The sequence below is a fragment of the Mastigoproctus giganteus genome, chromosome 10, assembly GCF_048544385.1.
Source record: "Mastigoproctus giganteus isolate SK-2022 chromosome 10, ASM4854438v1, whole genome shotgun sequence".
Lineage (NCBI taxonomy): Eukaryota > Metazoa > Arthropoda > Arachnida > Uropygi > Thelyphonidae > Mastigoproctus > Mastigoproctus giganteus.
Window position 1 is genome coordinate 24,369,929 of NC_143584.1, and position 21,948 is coordinate 24,391,876.

Sequence of the window (21,948 nt, forward strand, 5' to 3'; positions counted from 1 at the left end):
GGAACCACTACATTTCGAATGCTAAACAAATCCATGCCATGACAGAATGATATTCTGTTGTGGCATGACCATTACAAGATTTCACACATATGTAAATATCACTATATATGAATGTAATCTACCAACAATACAAAAATAAGTAAAAATGAATCAAAAAATAATAGAACATACCACCATAATATCGAATTGAATAGAAAAGACTGACAATTATTCCCTATCTTGTCAGTGAGGCCATAATAGTCAGGGAACCACTACATTTTGAATGCTGAACAAATCCATGCCATGACAGAATATCATTCTGTCGTGGGAATAATAGTCAGTCTTTTCTATTCAATTTGATATTATGGTGGTATGTTCTACTATTTTTCATTTTATTTTTATTTATTTATGTATTTTTACTTATTTCTGTATTGTTGGTAGATTACATTTACATATAGTGATATTTCACATAATTCAGAAACAGGTGCCTATCCAAGTGGGCGCCATTAAATTTTCTTTTAATTTGGACTCTATTTCTAAATTATCTAAGAATGTTTTTCCAACAGTACTCTATTCTCAATTTTATATGTTAAATTCTTCTTCACTCTACTGGTTTGCCATTCTACTGGAATACTTTTATTTTATTTTAATTTTACATTTTATTAAAGTTATTTATATATATATATATATACATATATATATATGCTAGGTGCCTGTTGTCTTCACATAACAGGGGTTCTACCAGTGGATGGTTTTTCTCCAACAGTACTCTATTCTCAATTTTATGGTCCTTGGGGTTGTCACAGACATTTCCTCAGATATGCCAGACAAGCTGTACTTGCTACCTGGGAGTCTAAAACGCTGATAGAACTGATATTTGGGTAACATTCAAGTCAGGGGACCCAATTTTGGCAAAGTCTGGATGGTCTGTGACAGCCAAATCCTCTGCTTGCACATTCATGATGGTTGGACCGTTAGTAATCCTGGGTATAACCTCCATGCACATGCACACTGTGAGTGACCACCCAGGTGTGAACCAACGTAAGCAGTGGTCGAGGTGTGACGACCATACCACATGGAGGAATGCCGCCCCTCTTTGTTACCAAGCAGTGCTAGGTAGTAGTCCTTAATACACAGCAGGAATATTTTAAATTATTAATTGCTGAAACATTAGAAATGAGATTAAATGCCGACTTTATTAATATACGCAAACCTTATAATATTTTGGACTCATGGACTCTTACGTGCATATATGAACAGTAATTCATACATTGGTCTATATAAATAATCTCGTGTCAGGTTTTGATAATTTTATAGAAAACGGGGGATATCATTTGCGAATGGCTTTTGTACTTCTTGTGAACACTGTAACAATCCGAATAAGTTGGTCACTGAAAAGTTGTAAATGATTTTAAAGTTTAAATTGTTTGCGAATTGATGAATATTTATTTGTTTAATGGTTTTAAGATTTTTTTGCGACAATTGTTTTTCAATTCTCATGGTAGCATGCAATATTGGTTGGTTTTTTGGGGGGGTTGGTGGCTGCTGACTTTCCATCGCTCTTCTCGATGCGTTTAGTGTGATATGAGAATTGAATGCATGATGATTTTAATTCATAGCTATTTTAATTTGATTTATTTAAGACTAAGCACCACGTGGGGTGGGTTCATATAATAATATATTCATCTGCGATTGAGTGTCGAGAGAATTACAGTCCTACTAAAAAGGTATGAGGTTTCCTCTTATAATTTAAAATATATGTATATACAGGGTGTCTCAGAAATATTGATACAAATGTTTAGGGGAGGTAGGTAACATCTAAAGGAATGTGAATCGCATAGGAACCCATAATCGGAAACGTCACCGTAAGTCGGTAGATGGCTCTGTTCATCAGTTCACGAGAGGGAAAATTTCTAGTTTACTCATTCAAGCAGTAGTCGTAGCATGAAGAGCATGCATCGATATACGAACTGTGAGCTGGCAGACATGCACTTAGTGTATGGATTAGCAGAGGGCAATGGACGAGCCGCTCAACAAATTTATGGAGAACGCTTCCCAGACAGACAGACAGACAGACATGTACCGGACCACCATTTGTTTGCCCGTGTGCATCAAAATTTGTGCGATTATGGGTAATTTAGAGGTAACAGGAGTAGTTCGGGCAGACCACATTCGAAGCAAACTCCCGCCATGATAGAAAGTGTGTTGAATGCCATCCAGAATAATCCTACTACCAGCACATGTGCCTTTGCCTCTGCCTTAGGAGTGTCTTGTTGCAGTGTACAGCGTGTCTGGCATGACGATTTCTTACACCCCTTTCATCTCCAAAGGGTTCAGTTACTGCTCCTCCAAGATCATCCTGCATGTGTGGCTTTTGCGCAGTGGTTTCTCCAAGAAAGTGTTCAAGACTTGAATTTTCCAGCCTATGTTTTATTCACGGATCAGGCTTATTTCACTCTGGAAGGCTTATTCAATCAGCACAATGCTCAAGTGTGTGCAGGTATGGTCGGTGACTGCTTAGTCAGCCCATACCTGTTACCATCCTGCATGAACTCCGCTAAATATCGTATCTTTCTTGAACAAGTTCTACCAGGGTTACTTGACGATGTTCCAGCAAATGTGAAATGCAACATTTGGTTTCAACATGATGGGGTGCCTGCCCATTATGGAAGGTGTGTTTGTGACCATTTGAACAGGCATTTTGGGCGTTGATGGATTGACCCGTTGCCTGGCCCCCATGCTCACCTGATTTATTGAGCCTTGATTTCTTTCTGTGGGGGCCCTCAAATCTATCGTGTTTGAATCGCCTGTGGAGACGGAAATGGATCTCATGGCAAGACTCATCTGCACTGCTGCTACTGTCAAAGAAACTCCAGGTGTGTTCGACCGTGTCCGCCAATCCATGCTGCATCGGTGTCAACCATGCATCGCGTCTCATGATGGAACCTTCGAGCATCTGTTGTAACATCATGAAATGCATCCATCTCATACTCCATTGTTAATATTATGTCAAATAAATGTTTGCCACTAATTACTGTCTTGTTCCTCTGATACTACATTCCTGTGACGTTTCCGGTTATGGGTTCCTATGTGATTCACATTACTTTAGATGTTACCTACCTCCCCTAAACGTTTGTACCAATATTTTTGAGACATCCTATATATATGCTAGGTGCCTGTAGTCTTCACGTAACAGAGGTTCTACCAGTGGACGGTTTTCATGACTTGTACAGCAGGCCCCCATTATAATGCGGTCCGTGTTACGCTGATTCACTATAACAGGTTATATATTATAACCCATATCTAACTGTAACGCTGTGACAGATCACTATAACGCTCTTTTACAGATTGCATTTTTGGCATATTTAACGAAATCGTATCATTTGATGGAGTCGATAGCTTGAAAATGAATAGCAAAACTGCATTAAAATGTTTCCCATGCTGACTTGAGAAATTTTCCATCGCTCAGCAAAATTTTCTTGCACGCTAATTTAATTGCAGTACAGTGACTTGTTATGTAGTTCCAAGATCAACATTTTAAAAAGTGATCAAGTATATTGCTTGTAATATTTGCGTTATATGCATTTATCCGGTCTAGTCTCACTCAGTACAGTATTAGACATCGTGCGTAATGGACAGTTTACTTGAACATTGTATCGTAATTAATGCAAGCAACGCAGTTACATTTTCAGAGTTAATAATGGCCAATAAGAATGAAAAAGCAACAACGTCTGGGCACAGTACGAAGACTATAAATGTAAGAAAAAGGCTAAATTTGAAAATTAAATTAGACGTTTTGAAGCGAATCGATTCTGGTCAGCGACAAGCGGATGTGTGCCATAATTTAGGACTTGCAAGTTTAACTGTAAGAACAATTATAAAAAAATAAAGAATTAATTTTAACAGTGGGAAAGATAGCTGTTCCACTGCAAGCAACTAGGGCTAGGCTGGCTATTAGCATTGAAATGGAATGATTTCAACTAATTTTATTGAAGATAATATCCAATGCAGGATTCAGTTAAGTTAAATATTATAAAAAAAAAAAAAAGAGAGAGAGAGAGAGAGAGAGATTAGCCAATATGATGATCTGAAGAAAACTCACCTAAAAAAAAAAATGCCGAACCATTTAAAACTGGTAAGGGCTGGTTGAATAGATTTAAAATCCAGGGAGAAGCTGCAAGTGCAGATCAAGGAGCTGAAACTTTCAAAAAGGAGCTTGTTAAAATTATTGAAGAGGAGTATTTATGTGTTATACTTCTCAACAAGTTTTTAATATAGATGAAGCAGGACTTTTATGGAAATGAATGCCTAAAAGAAGTTTCATATTGAAAGAAGAAAAAAAACATCCCAGGTTTCAAAGTGGCAAAGGATCGGTTGACTTTATTGTTGGGTGGTAACGCTGCGGGGGATTTAAAATTAATACCCCTTTTAGATTATTTGGAAGAGGGCCAAAGTTCAACCCAAAATCGAGACATTTTTCATGATAAAATTCATCAATTAAAATCAGTTTAGATCAATTAAATTCATGATTTTAATTGGAATTTTAAGTTTAATTTTGATACGTAAGTAGTTACCACATAATTATATACGTATGTAATGCAGAATATTTTATATGTACAAATGTTTGAATATTAAATATTTTGACCGACATTTGTGCATCTTTTCACTACCGTTTATTATTGATGAGGAAATATCCTATGGCACCGACTGCAACTTACAAATACATATGTTACCTTATGGAAATGCGGCACTCATTTAGTGCGATTCACTTAGCATTCTGTTTTTCCGGAACAAATTATCAGCGTTAAGCAGGGGTCACCTGTATATGAACTTGTTAAAAATATTTGTCGAGCCAAATCAAATTTCATTAAAATTGGACAAATAGAAATCCAGAAATTATTATTTCTTTTTTTCTAAACAGTTTGTATGGTACGGAAAAAAGAAATTCACAGATTAAATGTATTTTTAATGCAGTATTGTTAGCATTACAACAATTTACCATCATATCAACTATATAATTATTTATTTATTTTTTTGTGTTTATGAGTTCATAATTTGTATTGTATACAATGTTTGGTAATTTCAGTTGTTTTTCAAATAAATCAATCATAATGTCCAATTTTACTGCTTTATATTTCATCTAATCCAACCTGATAGATTACAACGTAACTTATTCTGTGATAAAGTGAAATTTATCGTATTTTATGGTCAATATTTCCAGTTCTCCATTACAGAATAGTTCAGAGAAAAGAAGTTTAGCCCAAAAGAACAAGTAATACAGAAATAAAAAAAAAAATTTTTTTTTTTTTTTTTTTTTTCATTTCCTGAGAAATTTTAAAAAATGTATAAAATGTTTTGGAATGGGGTGCCTCAATTATGTCAGCTGGTTCCTCTCTCCCCTCTTTTCAGAGGATGGAGGAACCAGCTTACTTTTGGAAAACATGTCTGTTAAATAGATGTTACAGTAATTTCCTGACAGGAAAAGTAATCTTCCTGTTCATTTTTTTTTTACATCAGTGGAATTTCAAATTCTTTCCATATATTGCTGTTTGTTCTGTGTCATTTACATCTGTTGGTTGGTTGTTTTTTTGAGGATTGGGGACACATCAACTATATTGGTTATTCTGCAGTAATTTGTATAGAATGACAGGTTATATGGTCTTAATGTGTATTATGTCTGTACAAGAAGTGTGCATAGACCAATATAGTGGTTTGCATGTTATGTAGGCTGGAGAAAAAAAGAAAACAGTAAGTTATGAAGAATCCTATTCGCTGTTAATGGGATTGACATAAACCATTGAAAAAATGGAATATGTTTGAATACTTCATTTAAGAGATGAAGTCAGTTCACTCTAAATTTATTATCTTTTTCTATCCTTAATTTTTAATGGCAGTACACTTTTTCTCTAGAGCAGTGATTCTAAAACAGTGCGGCGTGCCACACTGGTGCAGTGCGAGAGGATGGCAGGTGTGGCAGAAAGATTCAAAGGCTATCGAGGATTTTGAGACATTTTCAAAAGATTTATATGCCAAAAATAAATATGAAGGCCATTTTCTTATTTATTTTATTACATGTGATTTAATATGGTAAATTTATGTATAGAAACCCGTAGAATTTTCCAGAAGTTTGCAGATTTTATTCAGTAATATAATTAATTTTATATCAAATAGATTTTAATAATAGTAAAAATAATGTAAATTATGAATATACTATTTGAAATGTGTTTAACCTTTTTAAAAAGAGAATTTGCTGATCTTTTCTAGAAATGTCTATGTATTTCATGAATATATTAAAATCATATATAAGGAGAGTGGTGAGCGCTTTCAGTCAATAAAAAATTCGGTGTGGCATGAGCAATTTCATTCCGAAAGTGTGGCCCAGAGAACAAAGTTTGGGAACCACTGCTCTAGAGTATAGTTTATAATATTGATAAATTAGAATTGAATCAGCTGCATCCATATGAGCTGCATTTACATTTGTTTCTATACAGAAAAATTATATTTTTAAGAGTAATCAATAAAAGTTATATAACATAGTTATGTGATTCAATAGAATCCCCAATTCTCATGAAACTTGCTGATATATATACTCTAAGTAATAGTTACTGATTAAAATGTTTTTAAGTTATTTCCCTTTGTGTCTATGTTATTTTCCTATGTTCATTATATCATATTTACTACTAGTATCATGAACCAAACTAAATCTTTATAATTTTTCTTGATTTAGAAGCTAGTACATCATGTATTAGCTTGGAATATTAAGGGGGTGCAGACATTACTTGAAACATCAAGAAATAGAATACAGCTAGAACTGAAAAATATGGTAATTTTAACCTATAATAAGTTTTATTATGTATTTAATTATAATTCTTAATTTTGGTGATTCATAAAATCAATTTTTATTTAACCATCAGATTGCATTGTCCTTTATTGAACCTGAAAGCACTGTTTTCTTTTTTTTTATAAGTTTAATTACTTGTATAATGTGGAATTTTATGAGTGTTTTTCAGATTATATAATTTATAATATAAAACATAAACCTGCGTAGTTAAATGATTATTAAGATAAAATATATATGTAATTAAAGATTATGAAATAATGGAATATTGGACCTAAAAAAACGTAAGGGATAGCAAGAAAAATATACAAAGATGAGTTGAAAGTTTAAAATAATAAAAAATAAATAACTATTATTTTTTATTTTCTCTTACCACATATTGGTAAAAGAAGTTGAAACTGTATAAAATTAATTTGTACAGTTTCAAGGCCAATTTTAATGTCTGATTTAATCAGTTAGATCTTCAAATAGGCCTCTGAGGTTGGGAATATTCATATTCATAATAATTGCACAATCATACACCAACCGTTATTAAAAATTATAGTGTTATGTTATATTAAAATAATGATGTAGATAAATGAAATAAATAGAATGATAAAATTCCACCGGATAAAACTGATAAAAAGGTAACTGTCTGTACAATAAAATATGAAATTTTAAACTGCAAAGAATTATTTACAGTAAAACAATGTAGATAAAACACAGGATGATAAAAGCGCTAAAACACCATATCAGAGGCATCTGCCTCCTTTTGGAACAGTGAGGTTTATCGTACAGCACATCCTTAAATATCAGCAGGCTCACAGTTCTCAGCACGTGGTTCTACAGGAGCATGAGCAGCATTCTCCTCATGTGCACCGGAACCAGAAATGGCTCGGGAGCGTGCCAAGCGGAACTGCTTATCCCGTCCAAGAACCACTGCCTCAAAGAGGGGATGAATGCGGATTTCCCTGTCTCTATTAATGGTATTGCTCTCAGAGGAAAAAATCTGCAAGCTCTCGAGCCATTTGTGGTCCCAAAATCTATGTGCCCGGTCGACGATAACAGCTTCGTCTGGGGAGATTTGATGGTGCTCCTCCCAAAAATGTTCTGCCACAGCACACTTCCCATAATCTGCCGTCTTTAATGCGTTCATATGCTCCCCCAGACGATCTTTGAACCTGCATTTCGTTTCACCAACATAACATTCCCAACAATCCGGGCACCTGATCTCATACACGACCCCACTTGTAAATTCCCTTGGTATGGGGTCCTTGACCTGTGACACAACTGTGTGCAACCTCCGCCCTGGAAGCTGCACACAGCGTGTCTGGGAATCACGCAATACCCGAGCTATACGCTCAGTTAGGCCTGGATAGTAGGGAATATGTGCGGTGGCAACTGGTGTAAACAGTTCTCTTTGTCCATGCTCCGCTCCTCAGATATATTTATCTATGACCTTCTGGGGGGTAGCCGCATTTTCTGAGATCCGCTGTGACACATTTAATTTCTTCTTTTCTATCCTTGGGGGTGCTGCAATGGGACCCAGCCCTATCCAACAATGCCCGAATAACACTATTCTTATGATGGTTGGTTTGTGCCGTATTGTAATGTGTATATTGGCCTCGACACATGGGTTTCCTATATATACTATATAGGAAATGTGGTCTATAACGCATATGAATGCGTTAAAGACCGCGGATTATGGGAAGTCTGCTGTGGCATAACATTTTTGGGAGGAGCACCATCAAATCTCCCCAGATGAAGCTGTTATCATCGACCCAAAAAAAAAAAAGATCCCACGAGCTTCTCTGCACTGCTCAGAAAACTTCATATAAGACAGCACAATTATCCCCAGGTCTTTTTCATTCTCCACTACCTGAGTGTAGTACTGCACAGTTGGTACGTTACTCTGGGCTTACTGCTTCCCACATGCAGTACTTTGCATTTGTCAATGTTAATCTTCAGTTTTTCGCTTCTCAGCCCATCTGCCTAACTTTTCTAGATCCTGTTGCAGTAGCATACTGTCATTAACAACCTTGCCAACCTTTGTATCGTCTGCAAACTTGGACATTAAGCCTGATATACATTCATCAATATCATTAATAAGTATAAAAGAACAACAATGGGCCAACCACCGAACCTTGGGGGGACTCCGCAAAGAGCAGTGTCCATTGATTACCACTCTGTCTTCTCCCATTCAGCCATCCCTTTATCCATAGCAGCAGCTTGCCCTTAAAGCCATACTGCTCCAATTTATACAGCAGTCTTCCATGTGCAACAGTATCAAAAGCTTTCCTGAAATTCAAGTTATGATATGAAGATTATTTTTTTGCATCCAGTTCCTTTGTGAATACATCGTAGTATCCAATCAAATTAGTCAGACAAGACTTCCTTCCCCCTTAACAAACATATGCTGTGTCTTAACTATAACTCCAGTCTTGTCTAGATTATCCTGCAATGCTTCTTTATCTAGTGACTCCATTATTTTCCCCAGAACAGAAGTTAAACCAACAGGTCTGTAATTATACTCGTGTTACCCTTTGGTACACGTTATGAATTGGGGATATGTGTGGACATCTCCAGTCAGTGGGCACCTGCCCTGAATCCAAGAATGCTATCATAATTATGGCTTAAGTGTTTGCTTACTTCCTTTGCTGCTTCCTTTAATATAATTGGATAGATCGTCCAGTTAACTCCATTCCCAATTTTTCCTCCACTTTGCTCTCAGTTATTACAAAATCATTTAGCTCTCTGTTAGAGTTTGATAAACTTCTGGCTTCCACTTCCCCACAGAATTACTTGTACGTGAATTTAGATGCAAAATACGCTTTCCGTTTGTCAGCTACCTGAGCAGGTTCATCAACAGTTGAACCGTCAATATCAAGTGGGCCAATCTGATTCAGAGTTTACATAATTAAAGAAGTCTTTGCATCCTTTGCCAAAGATTTCTCATAATCTGCTTTTCTCTTGCCTAACGTTTGTGACTTGATTACAGACTAGCTTTTAACTATCATAGGCTTCTGTGTTGCCTGATAATTTTTCTTTTCTGCCACGAGTCTCATTAGTTTATCTGTCATCCGTTTAGGCCCAAACCTTGATTGGTATTTCTTAGTTGCTATGAAAAGCCTAGTAGCTTCCAAGATTAATTCCTTGAATGCTTCCCATTTAAAAGTTGTTGTTGGTAATATCACGGTATATAATCTTATCATATCACCAAGGCAACCTATTCCACCCTGGCATGCTCAAGTCCCAGCATTTGACTCCTTCCTTAAGAACGTGGTGAAATCTGATTCTCCATCTTCTGTCTACCTGCATTTCTTTTCTGTTTATACTGATGGCTCAAAGTCAGAATTTTTCAATCTGCTGTGGTATTTTCAGATGACATTGTATGAGCAGGTTCCTCATGAGTGTAGATATATGCCGAAGAGCTGCACACTATAGAGTTGGCCTTGGATAACACAAGCTTTCACCAGTACCTATATATACAGGCTCGTTAAGTGTGTTGCCGGCTGTATCAGTGATGAGATGCACTACTCATCCAGTTCTGCCTCAGTCAGGTTCAGCAGAAGATACACTCTTTATGAATGTGAACTTGTTATCCACGTTTGCTGGGTCCTTAACCACATTGGGTTTAGGGGAAATGCTATATAGGTGATACCACAGCCAAATTAGCAGTTCCCACAAACATTCTTAGCCTGTCAGTCCCCTGTACAGACTGCCAGTGAATGATATGCAATAAGATACACTCCCAATGTCAAGACTCATGGAATGGACAGACTATAAATAAAATTACATGAGATAAAGCCTATAATATAATCAAACCATGAAAGTGTAATTTGTGCAGGAATCACAAAGAGGAAGTTGTTTTAGTTCAATTTTCCATAGGACCCAGTCATGGGATGCATTCTTTCCTTATGAAGCTGATGACCTGCCTATGTGTGAGTATTGTGTCATTTTAACCATTAGACAAGTTCTTATTGAACATACAGATTTTATTTGTGCCCAACATTTATGTTTTAGCACTTTTAACTATCTGACTGAACCTTATACACCCATTCAGATTTTATCTGACCATGACAATATTTCAGAATTTTTTAAAAACTCTACTGTATATATAGTTTCGATTTTTACATTATATATGTATGCATGTTTTACCTAGTTGTATATTTATTGATATTTACTGCTTTTGTTTATATATTTTTTGTTGTGGAATTATTTTTAGGTCACCTGTGACCTTTTACTGTCTTAAACTAAGATTTTTTGGGAGGCAATGGTGGTGGGAGGCTGATGCTGCATAACTTTGCTTCCTTGCATCATTTTGTCAGTACCAATCTCTGAAATATTTATACATTAATTACACTCATTAGTTTTTCTACAACAGCAATTCATCATTTGTTTATGAATTTTCTTTGGATTTTTCCCTTCCAGACATAGGCACCTCCATAGCCAGGTGGGCAGGAGCAGCAACACGCTTCTTGATTAGGCCGGGGTTCGAGCCCTTGACCACCAAATATGGAGGATGCGGAAAGGTCCGGGAATGACCACCCTAGCAAAATTCCATATAGGAATTTTGCTAGCAGGGAAAAGGAGGTGATTATCCCTCTGTATAAGGCAATGGCCAGGTCAAGCCACACCTTGAGTACTGTGTACAGGTCTGGAGGCCTCATTTTAGGAAGGACGTAGATTTACTTGAGCGTGAACAGAGAAGGGCAACAAGATTGGTGAGGGGAATGAAGGGATCCTCTTACCAAGAGAGGCTTAAGTTCTGCAAATTGCAGTGGCTGGAGACTAGACACCTGCGCAGTGATCTGATTGAGGTGTATAAGGCCTTGAATGGGTTGAGCACGCTGAATTCTGATGGGATCCTTCCACTTGTTCAGATTACGAACCTAAGAGGGCATAAATTCAAATTAAGAAAAGACAGATGTAGAATAGCTGTGCGGAAATTTGCCTTTAGCCAGCAGGTGGTTAATTGCTGGAACAAACTTCCATCTGTCGTTGTGGAAGTTGATAAGTTGAATAAATTTAAGGAGGAACTGGACAGGCATTTGGAGGGATTGGTGTGATTTTTTTTTTTTTTTTTGTTTTGCTATTGCTGCATAAGCTCATACACATGCTTTCTTGCATCACATGCCACTACTACTACTATATCCCCGGAGCAATATGGCCTTAATTGCTAATGCTCCTAAAAACCAAATAATAACAACAACAACACAAATTCTTTTTTGCATATATTGTGTACAGAAATGTAGGTGTGTTATTTATATAATGAAATGTTTGTAATTATCCTATTTATATCCAAGTTTTGAAATTTTTGAACACTCCTTATAGGTGCGAAATAGTTAACTATATTAAGTGTTCAATAGGAACTAGTGAAGTAGAATTCAAGTAGAGCTAAATGACTGTAGATGCTAAGGAATATGTGTATGTATTAGTATATAAGAATAATAATGGAAATGATAAATTTGGCCAAAATTTGTCTTTCATTTATAGCTGAACTAATTTGGTGATACCATACGCGGTTTATTATTTATGTAAAGATAAATTGTATAATTCTGTTTATTCTTTTTAGAGTGAAAATGGTGCTCCAATTTTATATTTCGTATTACAGCAGAGAAATGCTGTAATGATTGACCTTTTTATTAAGCATGGTTGTCGAATCTATACTATCATGAAAGATGAAGAAGGAGTATGTATAATTCTTAAATAATGTTTTATTCTATAAATGTCATAAATGCAAAAATTTTATACATTATTTTTGAAGTTGTGCAAATCTACTTTTTCTTTTCTTATTTTTTATTTTTATTTAAATTTTTTTGCATTCAATTTGTTAACGTACTGAAACATACTCAGTTTGTTAACATCAACTGAAAATCAACATTTTCAGTTCATAATTTTAATGAAAATATTGTTTTATTAAAATCATAGAATGGGTTACTATGTAAACTGCTGCAAGAATTTTTCCCAAGTAGGACTGAACAAACCCATTCTTCAACAATGGATAAATACATATCACAAACATTCTTTCAACCCTTTTTTTTTTTTTTAATCAGGATACAAAAGTTTGCTTTGGGAAAAAGTGAGCATAAATATGTTATTTTCACATCAATAGCTTTGATACAAATAAACCTATACTATTTATTACAAATACTAACAGAATTTTATTTCTTAGAAAGTAACCTGTTCAGTTTTCTGTCCAGTAACTCACCCAGTATAACTAAAATAGTAAGATTCCAGAAGGAATTACTTATAAGTCTACATTAATTGGAATGTTGTGTCTGTGTGTGTGTTTTTTATGAGGGCAGCTAGTTATTATGACTGATTTATTTATATATATATATATACCGTTCTTTTGTTAGTAGCTTAACCTGACTGGCTATGTTGATGATATCAAGATATTCACTGAGATGCCCCCCCCTTCACTCCACCATGAAAATCTTGATATGACAATGTTAATGGTTTTATCAAAAACCATGTAAAAAATAACTCAGCAATTATAATTATAGTTAATTTTATATTTAAAATTGCAGTGTATGATATTTTGGAAAATATTTCATTGCATTATAAATAACATTTATTAAGTTCATTACATTATAATGTAGTTATATAATATCGGTGTAAATACACCATAGTTTACCCATAAGTATAACTACATACGTAGCGTAATGGCATCTTTTAGATTTTATCTCATATTGTGGCTACCTTCACAATGAGATACCAGGTATTGCACTACTTAAAATAAATAACGCTTCTCTAGAAGAGGAGACTGCTGTTATTTATTCTCATTGGGCTCACCACCCAGATGTTTTTCGGAACTTGTTGACTCGCTCGTCAGTGGGAGGGCAGGTACCCTGGTATGGTAATGCAGACATGCCATCACGGTTGCGAAGTTAATTCCACAATATGAGAGATGCCAATTGGTGAAGATAATGATAATATTTTTAAGATTAAATGCTCAAGGCATAATACATTATGGGTTGAAATTAACTATACAGAGTGATTCGCTACCAGTGCGACAAACTTGCAGGAGGTGTAGGAGGCACAAAGACGAATCGGAATCACATAGCATTGCAGGGTCTGAAATGCCTTCGTCATGTGGTAGAGGACGTTGAACGGGAGGTCGCGTGAACAGTGATCCCCCTGGAAGTCAGCATTTGTGAACCGGTTCCTGAGGCAGTAGGATGGACGAGTATTGAAACGTTGAACTGGCCAACATGCACCTCGCGTATGGAGCTGCGGACTGTAATGGGCGTGCTGCTCTGCGCTTGTGCCGACCGGGCTAGCCGGGTGGGTAAAGTGCCTACCTGGCAACCCAAAGGTTGCGGGTTCGATTCCCGCCTCGGGCTTGGATCAAAGTACTGCAAAAACCTTGGGAGGTGTATTTTGGCCACAGAAGCCTATGCGCCAACAACTACCTAAAAAAAAAAAAAAAAACACTCTGCGCTTGTACCAGGAAGGTTTCCCGCACAGGCATGCTCCTAATTATACGATTTTTGCACGTGTGCACAGAAGGTTACGTGATACTTGTTGTTTCACGAGAGGTACCATGAATCGAGAGCGAACGATGAGGACGCCAGACAATGAGGAGAATGTCCTATGTCTTGCAGAAGGCAATCCGAGTAAGAGTACTCGAGCGATAGGCCAACGATTGGGTATTTCCCAATCCACTGTATGGAGGATACTGTCAACAAGCCAAATGAGTTCATACCATCTGCAACGCGTCCAGTCATTGGAGCCTGCGGATTATCCACTCCAGAGGACTTTTGCTACTTGGTTTCTTAAACAGAGTGCAGCAGACAGCGCATTTGCTGCGTCCGTATTGTTCACGGATGAGGCAAGTTTCACAACAGAGGGAACCTTCAATCAACATAATGCCCATTTGTGGGCTTTGGAGAACCCCCATGGTACGCAAACACGTGCAACTCAATGCCGTTTCTCTGTCAATGTTTGGGCCGGCATTGTTGAAGACCACCTCATTGGACCGTACCTTCTGCCCCCTCGTCTGGATGGTAGGGCATACTTGATCTTTCTACAGCAAGTCCTGCCCGAACTTATTGAAGAAGCACATGTTCCTCAGTCGTTGCGCTGCTCAATGTGGTTCCAGCGTGATGGGGCTCCCCCACATTACACCAATGACGTCCGCCAACACCTAAACATTTCATACGTTTAGGTGTTGGCATACGTCAACCCATACGCGGCTCCATACGCGGTTCCAGCATGATGGGGCTCCCCCACATTACACCAATGACGTCCGCCAACACCTAAACATTTGGACAGCATTGGATAGGTCGTGGTGGCATTGGATAGTATGATGTATTATAAATACTATGAAATAGTATGAAGGAGCAGCAGTGCGTAGCACACGCTTCTTGATTAGACCGGGGTTCATTGGCCTGCTAGATCGCCGGACCTATCATGCCTGGACGTCTTCTGCTGGGGTCAAATGAAGACATTGGTGTACGAGACCCCCGTTGATTCAGTTGAAGACCTCATCGCTCGCATCTCTGTAGCTGCCGGGGAGATTCGAGACACGCCAGGAATCTTCCAGAACGTTAGGGATTCCATGCAGCGGTGCTGTGAAGCCTGTGTGACTGCTTCTGGTTGAACTTTCGAACACCGTCTGTAGCATGGCTTTTTGCCAATGTAAAACTTGTCATTAAAATGATTTCTGTTACACTAACGAGTTGCTGTTTCTGTTCTTTTTCTTTGCTTCTTTGTTCACGCGACCTCCCACATGACGAAGCCATTTCGGACCTTGCGATGCTATGTGATTCCGATTCGTCTTTGTGCCCCCTACATCCCCTGCAAGTTTGTCGCACAGGTAGTGAATCACCCTGTATATTATCGATGTAAATACACCATAGTTTACCCCATAGAAGGTAGCCACAATATGAGATAAAATCTAAATGATACCGTTACACTACGTATGTAGTTATACTTATATAGTTACTGTCCTTCTTTGGTCCACTATTTATTGTTCAGCGACCCGAATATCCAGCAATCATTCCAACCACTCAGTATACAGTTTCGACCTGCACATTGTCATATCGGTCTCTAGCTTGGCTATTTCATAGTATTTATAGTATGATGTATTATAAATACTATGAAATAGTATGAAGGAGCAGCAGTGCGTAGCACACGCTTCTTGATTAGACCGGGGTTCGAGCCTGTCACCACCAAATACGGAGGATGCGGAAAGGTCAGGGAATAACCACCGCATATCCCCGGAGCAATATGGCCTTAGTTGCTAATGCTCCTAAAAACCAAACAACAACATTCATTCCGATGCTCCAATGCATTGCCGTTTTCTTTCTTCCTACGTGGTTACTAGCGCAGTTGTGCAAGAAGCACATCCAGTTGGTGGGGCTGGATGGTCTTGCCCTTTTCTTGTAGCCATACAGGGGACAGTGGCACTTGCTCCTCTGTCTTCCTCTGTCTCCGACTTTTCGAACCAGCCCGCTCCGTTTAAGTCGTGAATGCAAGTGACTTTATCCTGCTCCACACTCGATGCAGTATGATTATTATTATTTCTCTTCAACATCATCCATGGAGGTGGACCTGTTTAGCTTTGGCTTATGTCCAGTGGTAATGGTAGTACTTGGGAGTGTCACCAGATGGCACCACAATCCAGCTTCTTCGTCACTTTGACCTTGGGGAAAGTAGTTCCGCTGGAGCAACTTTTGTGAATTTTTTTTCTTATTTTATGTTATTTATTATTACTTTTATTTAGTTAGAATAATAAATTAGAATTTATCATTATTCTAATTTATTGCTATTATTATACTGGTCTCCCAGCGTGATGGAACAGCTTCCACCAAAGTGGGACACGAACACGGATCCATCAGGCTGGCAGTCCAGTGTCATAATCACCTCAGGATAGCCTGTTACTATTGCAACAGGCAGTAGTTGAATATGTTTGTACTTGTTTTCTGATAATGATGGTTATTTGCCAAAAATTTGTCTTCTTGGTGAGGGCATTATTTCATCTTAGTAGAAAGAGGAAACAAGCATAATATTTTTATACAGGGAAGTAAAAAATCTCCATACTAACATTGAACATAGTTTTAAAATTAACATTTTGTTCTGTTATGACTAAACTAAGGAAACAGATCACTTTTTCTGAATGAATATTCAGTATTAGCACACTGTATTCCACATTTGGAATACTGTGTTCAACTATGGAGACTTCATCTGAAAAAAAAAACATTTTGCTTCTTGAAAGGATCCAAAGATGGGCTACTCACTTGGTGAGATCAGCAAAAGGACGACCATATGAGGAAAGACTCCAAATATGTGGGCTACAGAACTTGGCAACCAGGCACCTCCGAGGTGACCTGATTAAGGTTTATAAGGCTTTGAGAGGGGTTAGTAAAATTAATGAAGGCAGAGTTTTCACTGTTCTAGAGAATTCCAGAACTCAGGAGAATAAATTCAAATTACAGGAGAAGAAGCTTAGATTAGATTGGTTGTAGGATGTTTTCTTTTAGCCAGCAAGTCATTGATTGCTGGAACTGGTTGGCTTCACAGGTAGTTGAGCCTGACAGTTTGAATAAATTCAGCAGGCAACTGGATAGTTACCTATATGAGGAAAGAAGCATATAATTTGTATTTTCTTAGCTACACTCTTTTTTTGGCCAGTGCAGCAAAAGCCTGGATCCTTGCATTCTATGGCTATTACTATTATTATTAAGCAGTTGTGACTGATACCTTAACTGCTAGAGGAAAAGCCAAAGGCAGTGTTTCATTACAATGGCAAGCTGCCACATTTTCACAGTGAAGTAACAATATTCTGAAATGAGCAATTGACAATTGTATGATTGTTGGATATATGTGGAAGGCCGGTTCATTGTTTAGTTGGCTTGGTCATCTTACAAAACCTTTATCTATCTGAAAATCATTTCTTCTACAATATTTTATATAGAATAATTGGTTTCCAATTAACTGAGGTTTGAAATTGGGATCTGTAAAGTAACTATAGCAAGTTATACTGAGAAAAACATGGCTCTTTATGTGTAAAATATGTTCAACAAACTGAAGTATTTTTCATATACTTGTGATCGGAATTGATGTAGTACTTTTTGTATTAAAATTATTACTGTATATTTCATATGCTTATGTGTGGTTTAATTTTGTTACTATGCAAAATATTTTTAATGGCTACTTCAACTGCATTGTTGAAGTGTCTCTACTTGTGAAATTTTGCTACTCTGAATGAAGTTCAGTGTTAATTGTTCATTTAATACATAAATGCCTCATTTATCTTGCTGTAGCTAATATGGCTGCTTTCCCAACTTTCAAACCATGTTTATTCAGCTTCATTCTATATAAAATATTCTTCAGATAGATTGAGAAAGTATCTGGATGATTTATGTGATTGTCATTTAAGCCATAATGATGATATATGAATTCTTACACTGGGTGTGAGGAGGTAATTGTCTGTCATTGGAAAGCAGCTGCTCAGCCTAATATATGACCTCAAACCATTGTCATTGTGATGATCATTGTTTAAATGTTAACTGAGTATAATTATAATAATCTTTAAAGAGCAATATACAAATTAATCATCATGCCTGACTTCAGTTTACAGAATATACTAAAGTACAAATAATAAGTTATTCATATTATATAGCATAATGAATGCCACATTTGAGTACCAAATTTTTAATAGATTAAAAATATTCCATATTCTTAAGAAAAAAGTCCAGCATCAAAATAATTCAAATATTCTTTAACCCTGCAGTAGTAGCCATAGAGAAAAAGTCACATGAGCAGGTATGCAATATTTTTGTTTAAAAAAAAAAAAAAGAAGAAGAAAAGCAAGTAATAGTTTAAAATGGTATACTTAAAAACAACTTATTGGATAATAAGAACAAATAATATATTTTTAAAGAGCATTCTTGTTATCCAAAAGGAGGTATTTCTCAAATAGCCACTTCAATTTCAGCATAATGGTGCAAATGAAATTTAAATGGGAACTAAAGCTCTGTGGGAAAATTACACACACACACACAGGCATGTAACAAATTTTGTACACCAAAGCAGGTTTTTTATGCATATACTTTTCCAATTAAACGATGCAGATCAAAATTCAAAGATTTTTGGGCATATATTAAAATTTATACTGACATAGTTTTAATAGATGTTTTGATATTTAAATTTTAAAGAAAATAGTTCACAGTATGCAACAGCATGCCCACTTCAGGGGTAGTGAAAACAAAAATCTTTTTGATTTATTTTTATTTTGGTATATAATTTGCATTTAGAATAATCATCTTATATATAGCCGACCGGGCTAGCCGGGTAGGTAAAGTGCCTGCCTAGCAACCTAAAGGTCGCGGGTTCGATTCCCGCCTCGGGCTGGATATCACGATGGTGCCGAACCAACTGGTTGGTTGGATATCCCGGCCACGATACATGAAGGAAGCAAGAAAAAACTGGTTCCTTCGTGTAGTGATCACATCATACGAAATAAATAAATAAATAAATCTTATATATACACTGTCTTGTCTTACAAAAATATTAGAGACTGCTGAATTGTATGTTGGTTTCTCTTTGATGGCTATGACAGCTGCATGGATTCAGCTAGATGTACATGTGAATCTCTGGTGATACTATTCCTTTACTCTTCCTGTTCAAGAAATGACCTTTAGATTAATCAGATTAGTGGGTTACTGAGGCATGTCTGAGGTGTGTTGTTCCAGGGTCCCACAGTTTCATAATAGGATGTGTCCAGCCCTTAATTTAAATTTTTTAGGTAAAATGTAGCTGTGAGAGAGAGAGAGACATTATCATCTTTATTGTAGATTTATTCTTCAAAACACCCCTTAATAGCCAGAGTGCTAAGGGTTCAAATCTAGTGAAATGAAATTGAGCATAGTAGATGGGAAAAGAAATCAAGAAAGATAAAAATTAAGTTAAAAAATTAGGCACCTTATGGAATTGATCGCAGCCCTTGGGAAACTGTTCAAGTCATTCCACAAAAAAAAATTAGTGAAGCCTCTGAATGATATTGTATTTGATGGATGCCATTGGGTATTTCAGTAGGATCCTGCTCACCAAGCAAAATCTGCTCAACAGTGACTCACAAACAAAACTTCTGTATTCATCAAGGCCTCAGTTGAATTTTTTTATCATATATCTGTTCCCTTAAATTACAAACTGTTTGAAGAGTTAAAATGCATGTTCTGCAGTAGGTAACACGCAAATATGGAGAACATGAGCTAATACATGCATGTGTCATTGGTGATTATACCTGCTCATTTGAAGACGTGTATAAAAGTGTGAGAACATTTTGAATGCTACTTGGATATTTGTTACTAATTATGTAAACAACAAAATACTGTATAGCAGTTAACTTTTCATTGATCATTCTTTGTAATTATTCAGTTACTTTTTGTATTTATAGTATGACAAGATATATTAGATCTTTTTTGTATACATATACAGTATTACACTTTCTAAATTGAATCATTACCTGTCTGATAAGATTTTTTTTTTTTTTTGTCAGCATGATATGCCTGTGTTCTTTGCTGCCCTTAAGCCAGACATCCCTGTAAATGTTATTGAAAGTTTATTATCTTCAAATCAGCTAAAGCAAGAAGAGCTACTCTACAGAATAATGTACAAAGTAGGATTTTAAAAAAAGTTTTCCTGATGTTATATATTGATAATTTTTAAAACAGATTTGAAGTCTAAACAACTGAATGCTTAAATTAGTGGTTCTAATAACATAGGATTGAAAAGCAATCTTTTTTGCAAGTGGGTAACATTTGTAAGTTTCTTAATTTGTTGTGGTACGCATATTGAATATATTTTGTAATCTTTCTCTGTGGTTCCTGATTGGACAATCTGTATACACACACACTGAGTTGCTGCTTGGTTAGGTACACCTGCCTAATAGTGGGTAAAGCTTCTTGTAGCCCGCAGAACAGCCTGGATGAATTCAACATGGCATGAATTCAACAAGGTGTCAAAATCAAGCCACAGGGATGCTTATCCAGGTTGATACATTTGTTCCCTACAGTTGTCATAAGTTGGATGGTAGTGTATCTTCAAGAGCTTATTCCACCTCATCCCACAGGTGCCTAATTAAAAACCTCGGGAGGAAGTAAGTAAAGTCATCATCAAACTCTAAAGGCTTTGCCTTGTCGCTGCAGCTATACATCTCTGTCTACTGCTGAATGTTTCATTTCCTCATATCTTCTAAAGTTCATTTTCCTCATTAGGTTTTCCAAAATTTTTTTCCTTGGTTGTCCCCTTCCTTTCTTTCCCAATATTTTTCCTTCTGAGATATTCACTAAAAATTTGTTATGTTTTAAGGTGTATCCTAAAAATTTAGATTGTCTTTTTGCCGCCGTCGTGAGTAGCTGCCACTTTTCTTGCATCTTGTTCAAGACAGATTCATTGGATCGTTGCTCGGTCCAGCTAATCCTCAACATCCTCCTCCAGATCCACATCTCCACTGCCTCCGGTCTCTTGATATCTTGCTTGCATAATGTCCAGGTTTCACTTCCATACAGCAGCACACTCCAAACGAATGACTTAGCAAACTTTTTCCTGGTCTCCCTGTCGATGTGTCTGCTGGTTAGAATATTTTGTTTGTTACTGAAAGCTTGCTTGGCAAGGGTGATTCTTCTTCTGATCTCTGTAACGCACCCGTTGTCCTGGGTAATGAAATTCCCCAAATAACAAAACTGTTTCACTTGTTCCACTTTGTTGTTCCCCATTTTGATGTTTATTTGAGGTTGTTCATCATTTTTGGTGACGACAAGTATTTTAGTCTTTTGTGCATTTATCTTTAGATGTGAATCTTGTAGCTGTAATGATAGCCTTTCCAACATCTTACACAGCTCCTGCTCTGAGTCAGCTAATAATGCTATGTCGTCCGCAAATCTGATGCAGTGAATCTGTTGTCCATTAATCTTGATACCCTTTGCTTCCTGCTTCGTTTTTGTTTTGGATTCCTCGATGAACATGTTGAAAAGGTATGGGGATACCCTGCCTCACACCTCTCCTGATCCTTGCTTCCTTTATGGTACCATTAATATCTATTTCAGTACGTTGTGTCTTGTACAGATGCAGGATAAGCCTTCTGTCTCTCCAGTCAAAGTTTTTCATGACTCTGAACAACTTCCAATTTACATTATCAA

At 36.7% G+C, this 21,948-nt stretch overlaps 1 protein-coding gene across 3 annotated transcripts in view; it reads left to right on the forward strand.

Annotated features, from left to right (window-relative positions):
• The window catches only part of LOC150078876 (uncharacterized), a 203,973-nt gene that overhangs the window by 109,196 nt on the left and 72,829 nt on the right, over positions 1 to 21,948 (forward strand). For 2 of the 3 annotated variants that reach the window (XM_090382404.1, XM_090382406.1), the window contains exons 9-11: positions 6,707 to 6,802; positions 12,372 to 12,488; positions 20,307 to 20,426. In XM_090382404.1, the coding sequence (XP_090238530.1) occupies positions 6,707 to 6,802; positions 12,372 to 12,488; positions 20,307 to 20,426 (333 nt within the window). The remainder of the gene's footprint in view (positions 1 to 6,706; positions 6,803 to 12,371; positions 12,489 to 20,306; positions 20,427 to 21,948) is intronic. The other variant, XM_090382405.1, reaches the window with a different exon arrangement.